This window comes from Lonchura striata, chromosome 13 (genome assembly GCF_046129695.1).
Source record: "Lonchura striata isolate bLonStr1 chromosome 13, bLonStr1.mat, whole genome shotgun sequence".
Classification (NCBI taxonomy): domain Eukaryota; kingdom Metazoa; phylum Chordata; class Aves; order Passeriformes; family Estrildidae; genus Lonchura; species Lonchura striata.
The window spans coordinates 4299152-4321032 of NC_134615.1; the positions used below are offsets into that span (position 1 = coordinate 4299152).

At 50.5% G+C, this 21881-nt stretch overlaps 1 protein-coding gene across 2 annotated transcripts in view; it reads left to right on the plus strand.

The window, feature by feature from the left end:
- Nucleotides 1-5331: 5331 nt before the first annotated feature.
- The window catches only part of WTIP (WT1 interacting protein), an 82282-nt gene continuing 65732 nt past the window's right edge, over nucleotides 5332-21881 (plus strand). Inside the window, exons 1-2 of one of the 2 annotated variants that reach the window (XM_077786258.1) lie at nucleotides 6274-6342; nucleotides 6752-6860. In XM_077786258.1, coding sequence (XP_077642384.1) covers nucleotides 6836-6860 — 25 coding nt within the window. In that variant the 5' untranslated portion in view covers nucleotides 6274-6342; nucleotides 6752-6835. Of the gene's footprint in view, nucleotides 6861-21881 lie in introns of both variants that reach the window. The other variant, XM_021536706.3, reaches the window with a different exon arrangement.

The window sequence follows — 21881 nt, forward strand, 5'->3', positions numbered from 1 at the left end:
AATGTCCTCTTCCTTCTGAAATGATCCTTCTCATCGCAGCTGAAGTGTGTTGTGTTGCCAGGTCAGGAGGTCAGTGCTCGTAGCCTGCTTCATTTCTTTAATGGGTATGAAGAGGCACATACAGTCAGGCTGATACTTCTCACCACCAGAGCAGAGGGGGCTGCATGTCTGGCAGCCTGACCCTCATACAGTGTTTCTGTCCTTTATTCAGTGCACTAATGCTCTCTGGTTCCTTTGCTGGATGAAGGTTTGCAGTGCTGTAATCAGGACTTTATTTTTATCATATCAAGAGAAAGTGTAGCTCCTCCAAGTCTCTGAAATCAGAAGATATATAACTTCAGACCTCTTTAAAAGTACTCAGCGGGTGCACTGCTAACTGAGCTGGCCAAGTAAATGATGGATTTATGCAAATGTCGTGGTTGCTAACTGATGGCATTGGAATATACAGTGACTGTGTCCTGTGAGTGCAAGGAATTATGGCCAGTGCCCTGTGCAGCCTCCAAAGCATGAGCCCATAAACCGTGCTGTACAGAAGTGTGATTATCTGAAATATGTAAGAGAAGTGGAAGATGAAGCTATAAAAGAAATAAGATACATATATGGTGCATTAATCATAAGTGCTTGGACAGATGTTGTCTGTCTACCCCAGCACGTTCACAAAGCGCCTGTTGTGACTGGAATTTTACAGGGTCTGTCCCAAGTTATGTTTGTGCAGCACAGTGAATAGCTGCAGTTGCAGTGAATAAGAAGAATGTAAAAAATGTTAAATAGTGTTTTATTGCAGATTTAGAATGAGAAATGACCTGTAAGCCTGCGGAGTGGTGTTAGTCAGAAATATTTTAAATAGTTGTGCCTAGCGAGGGCAGCCGTTCAAATACACTGTGTGCTGTCTGCCAGAAGATGGTGCCCTAAAACGCACTCTAGAACTGCAATTTTTAGAAGCTGCGATCAACTGCAAATGATCATTTTAAAATACAGGTCAGAATAGAGTGATTTTCAAACAAATCACCCAAGTCAAAAATACATATTAATATCCAAACTTCCTATTCTGAAATGTTGGCTTATACTTAAAAGTATGACAACACAAATTAACAAACGGGACCCAAACATGCAAAACAAAGCAAGATAAATCCAATACAGCTACCACTTCAAAGAAAATCAAAGCTTCAGTTGCCCATCCCAAAATATAAACACTTCAAATTCTTTTCTAAATTAATTTCACAACGTTTTTGGGGTTTTGTGTTTGTTCACGTTTGGTCTTTTTTTTTCACCAGGCTTAAAACAGACCAGAGATAAAAGAATAATTATTTATGTTCCTTACCAAGAAACTGATCAATTTTAAAAGTGGAAAACAGTTACCTTGTGGATTTCAAGGTATAATTTCATTGATTTCTTAATGCTGGAGACAAAGAAATGAAATAAATTGCAAAAAAGCAGGCAGCATCCAGTTCAGTAGGCAAATCTGAAGCTTGTTCAGCTGATGAAGTGAGACAAAGAACTCCCTCCTGCATTGTGTCAGGTCTGATATAACACACACACACCACAACACAAGTTGTGGGATTTTTGCCATTGTCTTCACCCGAGCTAAAGTTTCCACAGGGAGTTCTTACACTGACAGCTTCCCTGCCTTGTTGGTAATAAACTGTTTGCAGCTCGGGGAAGCAAAGGGCAGCAGAGCAGCAGGTCTCCCTGCCTCGGGTGGTGCTCCCGTGTAGGCGCTGGCGATTACAAGGATCAGGAGAGCTCTGCCTGGGAGGCCAGGCCAGCTGATATTCACAGATCAATAACTCCACCTGGCTGGTTTGCTCCCTTTAAGTCTTAGACAATGGAGTTTAATTAACAGAAACAGCTGGCTTTCCTTAATGTCTGATTTTCTGAGATAACTTAAATTCAGGCATAAGGATAACCACACCAAACCATGAAATGAAGTTCAGCTTTAATGACACTCCCGTAGCTCTTGTGCTCTCCGTTGCAGAAGTGTCGGTCTTTTTGCAGTACTGCTGGTTGCTATAATTAAGCAAGTATTTTGAAAATTAGGTAGGGAGAAAACCACATCAGGATTGTCAAGCTGTAACCACCCAGTATTTTAGATTTTCATGTATCTAACAGTGAAGAGAATGATAAGACTCAGTACAGCAACAGCAGCTTTAACTCCAGTCTTTGTTTGCACAGCCTGGTACAGATGGTCCTCTGTGAGCAATGCAACAGCACTGTGTGTGCTATGTACCACTGCAAGCACATTTATTCCACCTGTATGGCCCACACCTGGGGCTGTACTGCAGATAAAGGTGAGCTTCTTCATGTGTGTGACAGAAGAACAACGCCCTGGTGGAGAGAGGGCCAGAAGCATTGTCCCTGCAGCAGGGCTGAGCTGGGAACACAGTACTAGGATGTTACTTACCAAGTACAAGCTTTCTAACAGTAAAAGTAAGTGATTTTACCATTTGATCCACATTGCTTACTAAAAAGGGCTGTTTCCTTAGACTCCCCAGTATGTTTTTCCCTTAAGTTCATACCCAACAAAGTCCATGCTTTCATGACTCAAGTGCCAGTAGACTTAGTGCAGAAACCAGCTGGCAGCAGAAGCAGCACAGAACTGAGTGGCCTCAAAAGGCAGAGCAAGGGCAGATTTGTGGCTCAGAAGAACAGAGCTACAGGAGGACACTGTGTTGCTGTAAGCTGCAGCTTCAGCTCTGCAGTTCCTGCTGTAAGGATACCTGCCCAAAATACTTCCTCACATGAGCACATGGGCAAGGGCTTCCCAGCACGTCCTACCCACTCTGTCAGATTAATAATAAAGCTATTGAATGTTGGAAGGTTAAATAACCAACAAAACAAACAAAAAAATCCCAAATGAAAAACAAAACAACAACAACAAAAAAACAACAACAACAAAAAAAACAAACAAACAAAAAGCCCCCCAAAACAAAACAAGATGTCCTTAAAGCAGAGTATGTTTTCTTGACATGTGCTCTGACAGACCAACCTTCCAAGCTGTCCATGAGCCACTCTCCCAGTTTCTCAGGAAGACAACCTTACGGAATCTGGCACTAAGTGGTGCTTAACCACTTAGTTAACAGGAGTTAACTAAGAACAGGAGAGAACAGCCTCGTACAGGCCCCAGGAATGAAGGAAGGAGCTCTGCAGCAGTATACTTGAGGGCAGCAGGTCATGAGATGCTCACTGCCACAAACTTCATTCCAGGTGGAGCAGATGAAGCCTCAAGTTAAAGGTGGTCTCTGTGTGCCCTGTGTGAGGAAGCTCTCTGTTCTTGGAAGGGATGGTCCACATTGCACAGTGACAGCACCGTTTTTATCTGTGCTGACAACTTTACCAGGGTCCATGGCTTGAATGGGACAGGGACCTGAGCTGCTGCTGTGATCCCCCCACAGCTGGGGCACATTCCCTGGGTGGTGTTTGCTGCTGGTCCCTGCGGGAGCAGCAAGGGACCGCACCAGGACACCCTGCTGCAGAGGCACCTTCCACCAGCACACACCTGCAGGCTACGGGTGACATGTAACTTGTTCCACTGGTACCACACGTGGTAGCAGCTTGCTTAGGAGATGGGCAAAAAGTGTAGTGAAAGATGTGATCACGGAAAAGAGCACTTGATTCCCAAGAGTGGTGTTTGCTTATGTATGTTCACATGGACATGGACTGCCTCTGTCATGCCTAACAGATTTGTTTTTCAGGTCTTTCTCTGCACATTTACGTGGCTTGTTGGATTTTTTTTTCCTGCCACCCGTGCACACACAAGAAAACCTATTGCCAATCAATTGCCCTCCACTGCTGGGGACCTTTTTGAGTACACAGTTGCTTTTAATGTTTAATTAGGTCTGATAACAGAATAAAATGTTCTTGGCACAGCAGTGCCTACAGCTCAGACCTGAGCCATATTTCTCTCCTTGCAGGGTGCTCAGCACCCAGCAGTATAAGGACACCCATCAGATACCTGTTAGGTCTTTGTCAGCATTTCTGCCATCAACACAAACGATTGTCAGGGAGCTGCAGCTCAGTTACAAAAAAAACCCCAAAATCAACAACAAAAACCCCCCAAACCTCTAGGCCACTGTTGAGTATCGGAGGTCTCATTCAGTTGCCGTTTTGAGGGGTTGTTTTCTGACACTCTTTCCCGTGAGCACACAGATGTAAATAGCAAGCGGCGCCAGGGTGTTCATCAGCAATCAACAGACGAAGGTCTTGCAGTCACATACACACAGTAGCTGCTTTTTTACACTCCAGTCAGTTCACAGATTGCTTTAGGCCACAATATGTTTATCATATGTCTTAGGGCTGCTTTTTTTCTTTTTTTTTTTTTTTAAATAACTGGCAACAACCCTCAGCTGCCATGCTACAAACACAAGTCCTTTCAGCGGAGGCGCCTCGCCAGCGCTGGGAGCTCCGCACAGGTGCGGGGCTGCCGGTGCTTGTGTGGTGCAGCCCCGGCCGCAGGCGGGGCAGAGCCGCCCCTTCCCCACGCAGGACGAGGCCGCGGGTGCTGCCGGAAAGTTGCAGCGAGGGGCGCGGGCAGCGCAGCCCCCCGGGCCGGGACCCCGAGCGCTCCCGCCCGGGCGCTCCGTGCGCGGCTCCCGCGGCTGCCGAGCCCCGCGTGGGGACCCCGGCGCGGTGACAGCCCCGCCGCCAGCCCCGGGCCGGGCTCGGCCGGCCCCAGCCGAGGAGGGAGCTGCCGACCCCGCCGCCGAGCAGCGCCGCGGCCGCCCTCTCCCTGACTGACTCGGGGAAAATCATTGTTTGGCTCCGGCATTAGCTACATTCCAGCGGGACGCAGCGCCCAGTCTCCTTCCTCGCATTCCTGCCCCACACAAAGGAGTCCCTGCCTCGCCGCGCCCCGCGCCGCGCTCGCCGCGCCGCAGAGCCCCTCCGGGCCGGCCGCCGCCTTCGCCCCCGCCCGGGGGTGCGGGCGGGCCGCGGCCCCGCCGCGGGGCGGCCGCCGGGGGCGGCGGGGGCAGGGACCCGCCGAGCGCAAATTCCTCCGCGCAGCGCGCCATTGACTGGACCGAGCAACTTATTTAAGGCTGGAAAGTGACACAGGGGCGCCTCGTCTGCGCCGGCCGCGCTCCGCCGGGCAGCCCGGCCGCACCGAGCCCAGCGCCGCGGCGCGGGATGCCGCCCGGGTGACCGCCCCGAGCCCGGCCACCGCCCGCCGCTCTCCGGACGAGGAGCCGCGTCCCGCCGCTGCCCCACCAGGACCGCGGGAAGGGGCTTTCTTTTGGGGTGCTTTTTGTGTTGCTGGATTTGGGAAACTTTTTTTTTTCTTTTTAGATTTTTTTTCTTTTTTTTTTTTTTTTTCTAATTTTTTTTCTTTTTAGTCCTCTCTCCGCTCCGGGCTGCGCTTTCGCGGAGAGTTCACCGCCCTTCCCCGCCCCGCGCCGCCGGGCTCCGGCAGAGCATGGAGAAGTACGAGGAGGACATGGCACTGAAGGCCACCAAGTTCATGGAGGACCTGTCTCTGTACGAGCCCAGCCCGGAGGGTCCGTACGGCCGGGGCGGCCGCCGGGACCTGATGCTGCACCCCGACCTGGAGGAGACCAAGCGGGTCATCGCCGCCCACATGACGGCGGAGCAGCGGGGCCGGAAGATGAACGGCACCGCCGGGCCGCCGCCGCCCGCCGAAGGCTTCCCCGCCGCCGCCCCCTGCGGCAAAGCCGCCCCGCTCCGCGCCAACGGCCGCGCCGCCGCCGAGCCGCCGCCGGGCGCGGGCCCGCCGTGCTGCGAGGAGGGGCTGTGCACCCGCTCCGAGGTGGCGCTGCCCTGCTACAGCGGCTTCGCCGACAAGGGCAAGCGCTACTCGGCCGAGGGCTACCGCTACGCCGCGGGCAGCGCCTACGAGGCCGGCTACGTGGCCAAGGGCGGCGGGCGGGCGCCCGGCGGCCCGGACGGCAAGTTCGGCGCCGCCAGCCCGCGGGCCAGCCTGGCCGCCTCCTCGCCGGGCCCCGCCGCCGAGCACGGCAAGTTCTCCAGCCCGCGCTCCAGCCTGGGCGGCGCGGTCGCGCTGCCCTACGAGAAGTTCTCCAGCCCCCGCTCCAGCCTGGTGGTGCCCGGGCAGGACAAGTACGGCAGCCCCCGCGCCAGCCTGGTGCAGTACGACGGAGCCGCCCTCAGCCCCCGCTCCAGCTACGCCAGCACGGCCAGCGACACCAGCAAACACTCCAGCCCCCGCGCCAGCCTCACCGGCTACGACGGCGGCGGCAGCAAGCCCAGCAGCAACCGCACCAGCGGCATCAGCATGGGCTACGACCAGCGCCACGCCAGCCCCCGCTCCAGCACCGCCAGCCAGTACTCCTGCACCGCCAGCCCCCGCTCCAGCTACTCGGACTCCAGGTACGGCCCGCCGGGCAGCGCCGAGCCCGAGGGGGCGGGCGGCACCGGGCTCGCCCTGGCCAGCCCCCGCTCCAGCCTGTGCGGCCCCGAGGGCCGCGGCTCGGCCGGCCCCGCCGTGGTGAGCCCCCGCTCCAGCATCTCCAGCCAGAGCTCGCGGAGCTCCCGGGGCTCCATGAGCGCCTATCCCGAGCTGCAGCTGCCGTCGCCCCGCTCGTCCCTGCTGGGGCCCGGCCTGCAGGAGGACGGCGTCGTGCCCGAGCTGGGGGATGTGTACCACCGCATCCATGCCCAGTCCCCGCCGCGGCACGACCAGCAGCACCCGGCCGGCGCCCCCGAGCCGCCGCCCCCCTACGCCTACAGCCCGAGCAAAGGCTCCGCTTCGGCTCCCAAATTCAAGCTCCCCTACCAGGTGACGCCGTGCCGGGAGAGCGGCCCCAGCCAGGCGGAGAGGCGGCTGGAGGCGCTGACGCTGGAGCTGGAGAAGGAGCTGGAGATGCACATGAAGAAGGAGTACTTCGGTGAGTGGGGCGGGGGGAGCGGGCGGCTGGAGGGCGGCGGTGTGCGGGGCCTGCCGAGTCGGGCGGCTCGGCCGTGGAGAAGGCCGGGCGTGCGCTGCCCGGGACTGCTCTGGACCAGGCGCCTGCTGAAGTCTCACATGGCCACAGTCCCTGTCTGGTGCCGAAGCGCCTGCACCGTAGTTCACTCCCGGTATGTGAACTCTATCTCGTCTCTTCCTAACGCCGTTTGCCGGGATGTGTGATTCTTCCCTTTCCACGTGCGGTTTGGGAGACTTGTCTGAAGTGTGACGAGAGCCGCTTGTGCACTCGGGGCTTACAGTGACTCTCTTCCTCACGGGCTGCTGAAGCTTCTCTGCTAACTTCCAACATCCCAGAGGATGTGGTGTTTGCGATCCTGCTCTCAGTCTGTGGTAACTTTTGTAGATGATGAGCGTGGCTGGTGGGGCAGTTCTTAGTGCCTCGTTCGATGAAATTTTTGTGCTAGTTCAGAGTACCTGTGGGAGCCCAGCATTGTTCCTGCCCCGCGAGGCCTCGCAGGGACATCCCTAGGACCACAGGGGAGTTTGGAGGAGGGGAGCCCTTGGCCCTTGCTGAGGTTAAGTCGGTCTGTTGGTCACCTCCTGAATTTTTGTTGCTTTTTTAATGGAAGAAAAGGAACTTCTTGAAATGTGGATATTCTTGAAATGCAAATGAGTGCACGTGTTTTATAGCCACAGTAGTTAGGATTAGGCTCCCCTGCCTGTCTTGCTGTGTACTGGATGGTGAAGGCTAAAAACACCTGTGAAAAGCTGATCCCGGAGCGTGCAAATACTGCCCTGGCTGTCCTGCAGGTGAGCGGCAGCTGCGGGACCGGGCGGCCCCGGGAGCAGCTGGATCGCTCCCTGCTGGAGCAGGGGAAGGTGAGGGGGTGCGGATGGGCCGGCCCATCCGAGCCCTTGGAGGGAATGGCTCTGTCCGTGCTCTGTGTGCGTTGCTGGGGATGGAGCCGTGTCACCCCGCTCGCTGACCCAGGCGCGGGGCTCGGCGTGCATTCGGCGCAGCGCTGGGAGCTCTGCAGGGCAGGAGCTGCAGGGCTGCCTCCATTGTCTGGGAGAGAGACCTGCGCCGTCAGTGCAGGTAGCTAAGTGAGCAGCAGCCTCTCTACCGAGAAAACCTTCCTGTAAACTGCGGTGGCAGAGTTTCTCCGAGCTTTTGTGCCCAGACAAAGGAGGCTGAATGCAGTGCTTAGTGCCTTCCTTCATCCGTCCGGGGCTGATAAGGAAGCTGATGGATCACCCGCTGGATCTTTGTTGGCACCTGGCACGATGCTCCTCAGCAGCTGAGGGCAGTTCTGGTTCCCTTCAGAAGCTGTGCAGAAAGCTGGGTGAGCCTTTTGTAACACATGAACTGCAGGAAATGTTGCCTTCAACATTTCCACGGTCTGCAGTGAGAGACTGAGGAATAAAACGTAAGAGTGAGAACAAGTTACCTGTCCTGAGCTTCTGGGAGGTGTTTCCTGTGGCCTGGGAAAGCTGGGAGTGCAATCAGGGGCTCAGGAGCAAATGTGGGGGATCTGTGTTGGGGATAGAGTCTCATGTTTGTCAGAGTTTGGCAGTTGCAGATGCCCTGCTTGCATGTGTGCTCCCAGCCTCGGGAATGCACCCAGTGCAGGATGAGCAGTGAGCCTGTGCTGGGCTGCTCTGGAGGCTCCTGCTGTGGCAGCACTGAGGACCACTGATGTGGCTGGAAGCAGATGAAATCCATAAAACTGGGGTGCTTTGAAAGAGAAAGTTCTTGGAGTTGTTGAAGTTTTGATAAATCCTGGTGGATTTGATCCCACCTTTTTGGTTCAGATGATCCATGTTGGTGAATGCTGAGTTTTGGCTGAGCCAGTGCATGAGAGACTGGCAGGGCTGACCAGAGGCTGTTGGGTCAGAGTGAAGGAGAGTGAGAACAGAATAGGGAGAAGTCTGGTTTTAGTTTGACTTGCCTGAGAGTGTCTTAAGTTAATAAAGGGAAGCAAGGAAAGTGCCTTGATTTTCATGGCAGTTTGTACATGCTGCAGCTGTGAGCTGTTTGCATAGCACTGGTGAATGGCACACTCCAGAGGCAGTGGTGGGTGCTCCTTGGTGCCTGTGAAGAGCAGAAGTGTTGAGCCAACAGGTCCAGCAAGGTGGAGGGAACAGAGGAGATGCTTTACTGCTTCTTAATTAGATGAGCTCAATTGTCTAATGAGTAAATGCTGGTATGAGGACACCAGGTATTTACTGTGCTCTGTGTTCTGTCCTCATGTTGCTGTTGCCTGCCCCCCACACCCCAGTAAAAAAGAAAAATTGAGCAGTGTGCTATTTTGAAACTGAGGTCCAGGGACTAGCCAGCTCTGCCTGGAGGAGGAGCAGCTCTACCCTGCCTCCATGCTGGCTGTGGGTCAGTTTGTGTGAGTGCTCTCCCAAGGGTGCTGCTGCTGGCAGGCCCTGGCTGCTCTCCCACACCTCCCTGCTCTGCTTCAGGAGGGATTTGTAGTCTGGGACAAATAAATACGAGATGGGGGAGAAGTGCAGGGTGTGATCTCCAGAGAGGCTCTGGGGGAGCCAAGCCAGGCAGGGTGCAAGCCCTCAGGTCTGGTGCACTCCCAGCTGTCTGCCTGTGCTGCTCTGCAGGTCCTGACAGTGCTGTGCTGGCAGCTTTGCTGTGCTAGAGCTTTGCTTTACTGCTCCAGCTTCTCCATCCTCCCCTCCTCTCCCAGGCTGCAGTGCATATGGAGAGAGAAGGAAGATGCCCTCCTACCCTTGGTTTAATCTGAGTAAAGATGCCAGTGGTGCCAGAAGAAAGGCTCTGCATCTGCCCAGCTGCACAGGTGAAGGACAGCACCATTCCACTTCCATGTGCTCCCTCCAGCACCTTGCAGCCACCTGCACTCCCTGATCTGAGTGAAACAAAGCCTGCAGAGAAGGAGGGAAAAGAGGGAAGGTTGTTTGGGGCTGGATTGGTGAGTTGCTCCAAGACAGAGGGTGCAGACAGGGATCCAGGAATCCGAGACCCTTCCTTTGGCAGCAGCTGAACTGGGTAAAGCTGTGAGACTTTGTTCCCTTGTAGCTGCTTCCTGTGCATTCCCTGTCCAAGCCTCTTCCTCCTCAACCCTCTGAAACCCCCTGTCAAGGTAGGTCAGTTTAGTGAACATGCTAGATTTAGTGGCAGATGCTGAGAAATGAGGTAATAAAAAAGTACTTTCACTCATTTTCATAACTCTTTTGAGCTGAACATTCATATGAGATGAGGTAAAAGTTGTTTCAGGGTTGTTTTTTAAATGGGATGTTCATCCCGAGGTGTCAGCAGGACATTGGTGGGTGTTGGAAAGTCATGAGCTCAGGCACTGTCTTAAAATCAGTTTTCTTTGCAGAATACTTCAGTGTGATGTCTAGGTGTTGGAAGAAAGTGTTAAGGTTAAAGTTGTGTTTTGGCACACCCATCCAAGTCGTGCATCCTTGTGGGATTGACCGTAAACCTGTGGCTTGTCCCCTGCCAGGCAGGGAAAGGTGCATGCTGAGCACTTGGGCTGATCTGGCTGGTGTTTCTGCAGCAGAGCTCCTGCTGGTGTGTTGTCAGCAGTGCAGGAGGGGGTGCAGGGGAGCAGGCAGCAGTCACACACTGCTGGCAGCCCCTGCTGTGCTGCAACATCCCCCAGCAAGGGTTCTGCTCACCTTGGCCTCGGTGGTGGGATCCAGCACAAGAAGGGACTTAATGGTCACCTTGTCCTCTCCTGAAGCTGCAGGAGGTGCCTGCCTGTGCAAAGTCCAGAGAGACAAGCAAGTCTGTAGCTCTGCCTTGTCCTTCAGCTCCCCTTGTGCAGGCAGTGCCCTCTGTGAATGTGCTTCTCCCCATCTCTGCACATCCAGAGCCCTCCCCAGCCCTGCTGCCTGCTCACCCCCCAGCTGAGATGCAGAACAGAGTTCAGACCAGGTGTGGTGCTCCCCAGCCAGAACAAGTGATCCTGTCCCAGAGCTGCCACCTTCCCTGCCTTCCACGGGCAGCTTTGTCCTCATCCTGCAGGAAAAACCAGGGCTCTTGGAGGAGGTTTGCCAGGGGTGTCTCAGGGTGGGACACAAAGCCTGGATTCTGTTAATAATGCAGTCCTCAGTTTGGCAGAGCCCTGGTGAGTAGCCTTGACTTTTGAGAGCTCTCTCTTTCCAGAAAACCATCCAGCAGTACCAGCACATGTTTTTTGGAGCACCACCAAGAAACAGTGCTGATAACATGGTGTTGAAAAGCCTTTGGCTTGGTGGGTGAGGGAAGACTGGGTGAAGGGAGGAAATAAATCTCTAGACCCATCTAGGCCCTCTGCTCTTTATATGCATAGTCATCCATGTAAATCTGGATTTGAGCCTTGCAATATGCTCATGAATTCAGAGTTGTATGTTTGTGCTTCTTCTGTGTGTGCAGGTTGATGTGATGAAAGGGTGTTTATGCAAGTGAGATCAAGGTAACAGGTAACAGTGTTAAGTCTCTAAAAGCTGTATTGCATATAAATGAAATTTGAAAATTTGAATGAAATTTAGATAAGCTTACAATTGGTGAGCAGAACACTTGAGAGATTTGCTATGGAATTCAGTCTTAAGAACTCCTGAAGGTTTCTTTGTGAAATATTGTTTCCTGTTTCCATCAAAGTAATGATTGATACATCATATCATTTGGAGGGATAAGCAAAGGTTTATTGTCTGGTAATTACTTTATATTTCTCTTTTTTTGGGCTTAGAAATTCATTCAGTGTTCGTAAGCAGCTGATGTCCTTCAGCATTTGCAGTTGAGGCTGCCTGGGAAAAAATTGCCTTTGACAGGCAAACACTTAAATAGAAATAAACTCACATGGCGGGGTCCCTGAAGTGTTCAAACAAATCTCCCTATTAGAGCTGGAAAATACATTGCTGAAACGAATTTGAGAGTGTCAGGCTTTTCTGGCCAAAGAGCAAGAAAGCCTCAAAGGGGGTCAGGCGAGGGAGGCGTGTGTTCACAGGGGAGGGTGCAGGAGGAGCTGTGTGGGAGCTGCTGGGTACCTGTGCAGTAGCAGCATCCTCGTGGCCAGGAGCCTGACCCCTGAATGAGGCAAGGAAATCATGGTAGCAGTGAGAGTCTGTAGCTGGAACATCAGCCAGAGGGAATGAGGAGAAGGAAGGTGGGGGGACAGAAAGTAGAAGGAATTAACATGGAAAAAGCATGGGATAACACAAGTCTGCAGAGCTGGCAAAAGGGAATTTTGTCTGTGGCATGAAATGTGCTATGAGGGATGCTCCTGAGATGGCTTTTTGCAGTCCCTGCTAGCCATGTGCATCCTTATGACTCTCCTTGAAGTTGGGAATTGATGTAATAACAGCAGGAGAGAGTTGTGTGTGTGTGGTTTTGTTCTACTAGGTACTAGATACATGTAACATGTACATTTAACATGAAATGGGAATTTGGATGGCTGTAATTTGGATAGAAGACTGTGTTATGAATGGGGACAAACATTTTCTTCAGTTGCAGGACGCTTGACTGTGGATGGGATATTGTTTCATAGCAAATGGGATTTTTTTGTTTCTTTTTATTGCACATGCTTTTACTCTGTTAAAAATACAAACACTGTGTGTAAAAGGAAAAGGAGAAAAACCTTCTTCCGAAGAACTGCCACGTGCTTGATTAGGGGTACCAAGGTGAGGTTTGAGTCTGTAGGACAGGGGTGGGTGGGGGCAGGAGCAGTGCTGTGCTGGTACAGGTTTGTGAGCTCCTGTGCTGCCTCAGGGTTTAGGGATGTTCTGTGAGTGCCCAGCAGGTTTTGGGGCCAGGCTGTGCAGCAGTGAGCCAGGGGAGGGAATCTTTGTGGGGCTGAGGGGAGCCTGTGCTGCAGCTGGGTTTGGAGTGGCAATGCTGTGAGAAACACTGAGCAGTTCATTGCTTCTGCCCAGCTTTTAGGGCTGTCACAACCTCCAGGCCAAGGCCATGGTGCTTTCCTCAAGAATAAATCCCAGAAGTAGCAGGTTTTTTAAACATACTCTTCCCCCTTTGCCTACCCTCTCATCCCAAAAAAAACCCAACCCAATCAGTTCTGCTCTCTCAGGTGGGTCAGGGAGACATCCTGAGCAAGACTGGAAGTTAAAAATGGCTCTGTAGCAGAGTTGAACTTGCATTGGCAGTTGTTTCCCTCGCCTCTGTGCTGGATCTTCCACAAAGATTTTTGGGTGTGAATGTCCCGTTTGAGGTCCAGTCACTCACTGGAGGTTCATACACGGTGGTGAACGGGGAGGAAATCCCAGTTTAGTGACTTTAATGGGTTCAGTGGACCCTGTAGTTTGCAGAATAGAAATGCTACCCTGCTGTGAAGGAGCAAGTAACTGTCAAAGTAGCTGTTTTTATAGTTTGATTGAAGTTGACTTTTTTCCAGTGGAAAACATCCTTGAAGTTGTATAATTTTTACATCTGAAATGTGTAAATGGTACACATTTGTGTGCTACCACTGATGGCTTCATGGCAGCAGGCCTAGGTTGAAATCCTTAATATCCACAGTTAATAAATTAGGATGTAAGTGGCTCTTAGCTGTGTAGATATTGGGTGCTTAGAAAACACTCTCAAAGGAAGAGAATTTGCCTAATTCTAAAGTGATTTTTTTAAATGCTAAAATTATTATTAAAAAATGCCCCAAACTTGGCAAAGTAATTTTCAGATATCTGTTAGGATTGTTCAGCAATGGAAAGAAAGTAAACTAACAGTGATAAGCCAAGTAGTTTTACTAAGACCTAAACATTTATACAGACATTTAATAAGCTCTACACTTGGCCTTCTACCTACATCATATGTCCCAAATATCTCACTTCACAGCACATTGGCAGAGTCTGGTTGATTGTTAATATAATTGTTAAATAGTTAATATGATTGTTAAATAATTTCATGTTCTGTGGCTGGAGAAACTGAGTGTCTTAGAGTGTGATGTGGTGGTTGATCTTTGTGCCCATCCTGGACAAAGTGCCTCCTCTGTGACAGGGATGGGGATGTGTGAAGTAAACCCAAACTGAAGCAGGCAGAGGGATGGGATGCAGGAATGTGCATGATGTGTGTAAGTTTTATTGTGAGCTTGGAAAGGCTCCCTTTGGAGGGCTGTGTTCAGCTGCCTGAAAGGTTCAAGTCCTGACAGGACCATCGTACCTGGGGTTGTGATGTGGCATTGCTTGGAGCTGCTCCAGGGGTGTGACAGCTCCTGAGGCTGGCAGCAGGATTCCTGCTGGCTTATTAGCCTTCAACTCTGAAAAAAATTAGCAAATGTGCTAATGATCAATCAGTAAATGTGGTGTTTGGCTGGATTTTTATGTGATTTTTCAATGTGCCGGTGTGGGTTTTCTGCTTTTTTTTTTTTTTTACACTGGAGCAGATAGTTCCATTCTGTGGTATGTGTTATCTCTTCTTTATTAACCTCACTGGGTTGTTCTAGCTCCCTGTCAGCAGAGCCTTGCTTGTTACTGTGCTGAGACTGAGCACAAAAAAGCAGCCAAGCAAGTCATGTATATCTTCCAGCTGGAGTATTTCACTTTGTGTGAAACTTCATTCCTTGTTTTCTGGAGCAGCTTTCACTAAATCTCCCAAGTCACATTTATGGTTCCAGCAAACTTTTAAGCCAAGGCCAGTGGCTGATGCAGGAACAAGCCCTGCACCCAGAGCACAAACACTCGTGAATGCCCAGCTGAGAACTGGGCACACAGCGTGGAGGGCTTGCACAGGGGCTGGGCTGGGGGGTCAGCATTTATTGCAGTGACACCTATTTCCAAATTCGAGCTGGAGAAGTTCTTATTGGCAGGTTTTGCATGGAAATCAGTGGGCAGTCGAGTTTGAGCCCCTGTTCTGTGGGGCTGGGCTGGGGCACAAGGGCCACTGCTCCACCCTCTGCTGCTGGGGAAGGGGCTCCAGTGGCACCTCTGCCTGGCCTGGTGAAAAACCACCTTGGGCTGGTGCTGCCCACCAGGGCTGAGCTGCCCCGGGGCCCCGGTGATGCCCTTGTGCAGGTGGGTTCAGGGACCCCTGATGGGTTTTTGAGCAGAGAATTGAGTTCCTCGGGTGCCAGGGATGGGAAATCAAGTGACTTGGAAAGAGGGATTGTGATTGGGTTGGAATAACAGCACAAATACTTATTGATCTCTCCCAAAAGGTGATCTCCAGCCTTAATTGTAATAGCAGGCAGCAGCAGTGAAGTGCATTTGGTGTCTGTGAGGTTAATGTGTGTGTTTGGGGGTGTGGGGAGAACTGCAGGGAAGGCAGTGTGCAATGGTAGAGTGTCAATATCAGAGGTTGTCATGAAATAGGGAGTGGATCAAATGGATGACCAGCAGGCATTTAATAGGTAACAAAAGATTGTGTCTCGTGTAATATTATTCTTTTAAGAATTTGGCTGAAGAAAGCTCATTTCTGTTCAGAATGTATTTATCGTTTTTTGGAAAAGTAGATGACTATTGTGGAAGTACTCTAGGGACTTTCATTGTTTCCCAGCCATCCAAACATTTATTTAATTGGTGAACTGTTTCGCTGCTGACACCTCAGAACTCCTGGAAATAGAAAATAAGATGTTTTCTTCCTTTAAAGTGGTCACTTGAAAAAATTAGAAAATTTCAAAGTTAAAATAAAGAGAAACAAAAAGCCATTCCTAAATGCAGTTTGACAGTTGTACATGTTTAGATGCTCCAGCTGGCTTGGATCATATTTCCTGTGGTCTGTGGAGAGCCTGTGGCCTCTCCCAGGCATGGGAAATACCCTTTTGCTCTGGTGGTCATGGCACAAACCTTTCCCTGTGCTGCAGCCCTCCCCAGGCGTGCAGGGGTGCAGCTCCTGGGCTGGGCGGTCCTGCTGCACTTCCTCAGTTTCCCTCTGTGCTGGCACTGCCCCAGGGGGGCACCAGGTAGGGCAGAGCTGGATGGGCTCCGTGGTAGGGTCTGGTGCTGGTGAAGCACAGTTCATGCATGTCCCAAACCTTAATGCTGGTAATTTGAAGCACCTTTTTGTGTGTGTGTCTCTGGCAAGGGCAGAACTGCAGCACGTGTGGATTGGAAACCTTTGGTAGGAAGGGATTTCTGACCAGGTGGGAGAAGTGTGGTAGTGACTGTGATAAATCAAACGTGGGCTTGGCTGGACTGAGCCAGCTGCAGGCTCTGCTGCTGTGGCTCTTCTGCTTTCTTGCCCCTGTGGATATGACATTCCTTTCAGTAGGGTTAGAGTTAGAGCAGGATCTTGGTTTTCTGTATTTGCTGGTGTGAAATTCCTGCTAAATACATTTGTTTGGGTCAGATACTGAATGACAGGAAAATAATCACTAATGGAGTGGTTCTGAGCAAGGAGACAGGGAATAAACTTTGTCACTTACCTGTGGTTTCCCCTGCTCACAAAAGTGAGTTAACCTGGCCACGTGCTGCTCTCTGCCTGTTCTTGTCACCAACATGAAATTGGGGCAGCCAGATCAGCCCCACTGTCTGTGGATGGTCTCACCTGTGACTTCCCATCTCTCCATAACTCTGCTGGTTCAAAGGGAATGTTGATTTTTGGCTTTGTTAAAAGAAAAAGGGAAGAACCAAAAGATACTGGAGCGCAGTCTCAGCTAAGGCAAGGCAACTGTAAAGTAGGCAGTGGAAAGAGCTGCAATTGGTAAAATCTTGGACTCTGTGTTTCTCTGTGTTGTGGGAGCTGCTGTTAACCTGGAGCATCCCAGATGTAGGTGCATTCTCAGGAGTAGATAGGGCAAACTGGGAATTCCTCAGGAAGCAAGGCAGAAGTTTTGATGAATGGCAGTAACTAGTGCAGCTCTATTTTTTTGTTTTGTTTTGTTTTTGCCAGGCAGTTATGTGAAAATTCCCTGCAGTTGATAGGTTGCCCATTTTTAATCAAAGCCATGTTTCCCAAATCTAAACAGTCAATAGAAAACAGACCTGCGCACCAATCAAGTGTGTTAGAGTCCATATTTGGAGCTGGTTTCAGAAATAAGCATGTAATTTTTTTGAAGTGTATGTCAGTAGCTGCTTGTCTTGCGAAGTCTCTTGGCTTGTTGTACCTGTTCCTGGCTAGAGCAGAGCTGGACTTGGCAGTGCAGCCCTGCAAAGCTGCAGTGGTGCAGAGCAGATTATGCACTTGCTCTGCTGGAAACGCCCCATGACTTGGGTGCAGACCTCTGCTCAGCTCAGGGGGGTGAAATCCTCAAGACATCTCAAAATAAAATTCATGCAAGGTATTTAGAATTCTTGCAGTTCTATTTAGAAGATGGAGCACATCAGATGAATCCAGTGCTGCCTCATGAATGACAGTCCTGTTGAAGTCATGGGTGGCATGACTGACTTGTTTCTGGCAGCTGGGAGTCATCTGGAGTTGTTTTCATTACACCACAGAGATCAGGGAACGAGTAAATTCACACCAGTGCTTTTTCCTGGCCATGGTTCTCTGCCTGGCTTGTCCAGCAGCCCCTGCACCTCCCAGGCCATGCCCAGCAGGGAATGGTCACTGCTTTGTGCTGGGGCTGAAGCAGCCATGTGCTGTTTGCCTGGGGAGCTGGTGTTTTGACAGATAAATACTTGTATGGCAACTTGCAGAAACTGGTGGCTGTGAGCAGGTGGAGTGGGTGCTGTGGGACAGGGCTCTGATGCTCTGTGTCCTGCTGGCCTCTTTCAGCTCGTACAAAGTCACTTCTGGGCACAGGGCTCCCAGATTGCCCTGCTCTCAGGGCGGGGATGGAGGCTGTGTGCAGATGAGAGTTGTGCATCCTCTGCTTTTCTTGTAATCTGCCCAGAGCAGGGGTCCTTAAAGGAATCCAGAGCTAAGGCTGGAGAGGAGGTGCAGCTCAGCTCCAGGCACGGACAGGGTGATGCACATGAGCTGCAGGCTGTTCTGGGGATCACCCTTGTGCTGCCTGTGCTGAATGAGGTGCTGGGACTCTGAGGACTCTTCCCATTTCATTCATTTGGTTGCCTTTTTCTTTTCTTTTACAGCAAAATAAAAGGTCTAGCTTGTTCTTACTTAATGACTTTTTATGAAATCTTGGCAGTCATTAGGTGCTAGACTCAGATGCTGTTTCACAAACAATTAGAAAAAAGCTTGTTTTGCTTTGCCTAGAAAGAGGATCTCCCAGTCTTTCCATGTGTTTGTTTTGAGGGAGACTCCTGTGTGAGGGTGGTGAGTGACAGTGCTGGGAGCCAGTTCGTGGAGAGTGGGGCAGCCACAGCAGCAACACCTGCAGCTGGTCCCTGCCCAGTTCAGAGAGAGAGAAGAACTCAAATCCATGGCATTTTGTTTTATATATTACTATATTCTAAAACCTTAAACTCATATTTTTTCTACCATATAATGTTACACACTTGGTTTTAAACTACACACCTGTAATCTTAGTTTTGTTACTCAATTTTGGAAGCCTTCTCCACAGCCTCAGGTCAAATGCAGTGTTCTCCTGGGGGTCAGTGTCTGTCAGCACAGAAAGTCTAAAATTCTCAGTAGCCAGGGCTCCAACAGGTTTGGGCCTGGGGCTTTGAGCCCAGCATGGACGAGGTTTGCCCCTTGCAGGAGTTTCTGGCAGAATGCAAATGTGGCAATTCACTCACCAAATCCCACATTGCCTGAGAGCAATGGGGCAATTCCACATGGGGCAGAATGACTGGAGTGCCAGACCACACCTTTCAAAAAAGCAAACCCAAGAAACCTCCCTGACCTATTAAGAAAATGTATAAAGAGAAGGGATGGCTTGGGTTAGGCTGGGGCAGCCTTGCATGCTGTGTAGGAGCAAAGTGACTCTTTTGGGAAAAGGCTTTCCCAGCCCATCTTTTCCCACCTGGGAGGAATCCAGGCCACTGAAGAAGCAGCCCAGAAAGAGGTGATCCACAGAGCCCGCCCCAAAGAAAATCCTCTGAAGTTGTGCCAAGTGCAGACTTGCAAATCAGCTTCCTGGTGTGCCAAGTGTGTGAAGCTCTGCTTTTCCCTGCTTCCCACCCTGCTTCCCACCTCCAGGGGCTGTGTCTGACTTCCCCTGGGGGTGGCAGGAGGGACCAGGAGGGATGACAGGCAGGAGCAGGGAGCAGCTCAAGCCCATGTGGGGGCCTGGCTCTGGCTGGACACCACATCTCACTTTGTCTAGCTGATTTACTTTTGTAACTCACCAGAGGGGAGTAAATGAACCCACAAAACAAAACCCCCCATGCTCCTGAGCTGAAGGACAAATCCTGGACTCCTTTGTGGCACAACTTCCTTTGAAATTACTGGGTGTTTTGCTTGGTTGGACTGGCAGAATTGGGAAACCTGGTGTTAAATTATTATAAGGTCAGAGAAAAAGTGCATTTCAAGACTGGGGGAAAGGACTTTGTTTTGTTTTTCTGACAAAGTACCCCTTGAATAGTGAGCATTGACTTAGAGCTCTTCTGTTCCCAGCTGGGTCAGTGCCTGCCTGGGGAGTTTCCAGCCCTGCTCCAGGTGTCACTTCCTCCAGCTCTCAGCCCACGTCCTTGGCTAAGGGTGATGTGCACTGGCTGATCCCCATGGTCAGAGCTCCTCTCTTCTTCTCTTTGGTGGGGGCGTCCCTGCTTTGACTCCTCTTCCCTCTCAACATCCAAGTGCAAGGTCTGTGTGGGCTTCTTCAAGGACTTGGCTGCTCTGGGGTCCCCAAGGTTGCTGTGAACTTGGCTGTGATATTTAAAAGCAGAGAGGAAGAGACGTGCACTGAGTGGGGAGGAACATGTCTTCAGAGGGTGAGTTTCTCTGGGAGTGCTTACTGCAACTGGGTGCTCACCAGTCTGCATTTGGGCAAATTCTAACTTAATATTCCCTATTCCCATGCAATGTGGACAAGGCAAGAGAAAACTTTGATTAAAAAAAAAAAAAGAGAGGCTGCTGAGATTTCTGGCAAATACATGGTAATATTTGCTTAAGTTTCTGAGAAAATACATTCTTTCACTTTTATTATGAGGCTTATGTCTGTGTATTTGCATCCCCCTAAGTGTTTTCTGGGCTTTTGCCTTTTCAAGGCAATGTCTGTTGGTCCAGAACTGCCAGCACCAGGGCTGAGCTGCAAGTGGTATAAACTCACTTTGTTTTTAATTTGAGCCATTTTCATTTTGATCAGGGAACCAAACTATAGGGCCACTGTGAGGGAATGTTAGGTCATGACTTCAGTTTTGCTTGTACATGTTGTAAATTTGATTGGGAGTGCAACCGTAATGCAGTGAGATGAATGAGTGTGCCCTTCTCCAGAGACAAGAGCTGCACAGCCAGGTGACTATGATGTGTAAAAACATCTCCCTAAAGAGTGGACTTTGATTCCTGTTTTGAAGGAAGATCTGGGAGCTGGATGTGCTGCTGGTGCAGGCACAGTTTTCATGCATTGTTTTCTGGATGCTGGAACACTACTGTTCCCCCAGAAAAATAGCTACCAGCCAGAAAAAGTGTCCAGAAGTGTCTAATGAGCCTGCAAATCAATTGCTCTTTGAATTTTTTGGACCATGCAGCTTGCAGTTTCTCACCAAGCAGTTGACTTAAGTAAGTGTTGTCTCAGGGTCTAAATTAAGTAAGACTGACTCGAGGTCAGGTGTGACCGCTGGGGACAAGAGCTGCATGTTTGTGCTCATCCTGCAGCCCAGGGCAGGGCACAACTTGAACACCCAAAGGAGGGAAGAGATGAGATAAGTGTGCTCTGTGCAGGCTGGAGTACAGAGATCAGAGCAGGTGACAGTCCACACCAGGAATAAAGCAATTCAGATGCTCTTCTCTCAAAGAGCTCCTTGGTCAGGTCATGGAGAAGTGGTGGCAAGTGTTGTGCAGGGGACAAAGTTTGGAGCCTGGGGGACAGGCAGGTGCTCAGGTGTGAGCTGGGGTGCTCCTGCTGTCAGCAGTGAAGGGCTGGGTGCTGGCTGGGCTCTCAGCCTGGCCTGCAGAACACAGGGAGCAGCAGCTGCCCCTGAGCACACTGCTGTGGCTGCCGGGCCAGGGAGGACAGGAAAAGGGATGCATGTTCCTCCTTGCACAGCCATTCCTGCCAGCCTGAGTCACTGCCTCCCTGCAGGATAAAAGCTCTGGCTCCACCAGCTGAAAACCAATGGGGAACAACCATTTTGAGTGAGCTCTCAGGGGTTGGTTTTTGTTTTTTTGCTTTGCTTGAAGGAATGTGTCTCTTGCAGTGGTGGGAGACAAGCAGAGAAGATGTTTTGTGACTGGTACTAGAGGGAGGCACAGTCTGTTTTAGCTGAGGATCAACAATGATTCCTTCTCTAAGAGGGACAATTAGCTCATCTGGAGGAATTATGAAATCCCTTATCTATCAAAGGCACCAGTGGGAGAAGCAGGGGATGTGCAGGCACCAGCTCAGTACCAACTCTGTACTTCACTCTTAACCTTACAGAGAAAGCACAGTAGAGAGTTTCATCATTGATTTGGTAAAAGCTGCCCTTATTTTCATGAATATAATTATAGAAGAGGTCACATTTATCTGCAAACAAAGGCTCTAGTATTTTTTTTAAGGCAGAAATAAATTTTAAAACCTCCAACAACTAAACTAATTCTTTTAGCTAGTTTTAAAAGATAAGTTTTGTGGGTTGTGTTAGTTGCTTTGTTGGTTTTTTTTCAAGGAAGCATTGAGGAGTCCATTTCTTGGTGAATATAGTGAAAGGAGAGATTCCAAAAGGGCTTTTTTGCAATTAAGGGAATGTTTGCATTAGGTTGTGCTGCTGTGATTTAACACATGAGAAGGAAAAATCCCAACTGAGTGATTTACACGTGGATCTCAAATGTTTTGATCAAAGGTCAGACTCAGAAATGCATTTATGCTTATTTTTAATTCCAAAGAGAATCCAGTGGGGAGTTAAATCTCTAAGTAGGCATTTAATGTGTAAATATTCACAGGTAGCTCTTTACTTAGCCATGTCATTTTGCTGTGAGTTTAGACAGGGCAAGATTTACTTGGAAGCTGAACTCCAGACTCTGCCACCTACAGCAAGGGAGAGCATTTCTGTAGACTGAACTGACTTCGAATATTTCACATATAAATTCTGCATTTTAGTGGCTTGCAGGAGCGAT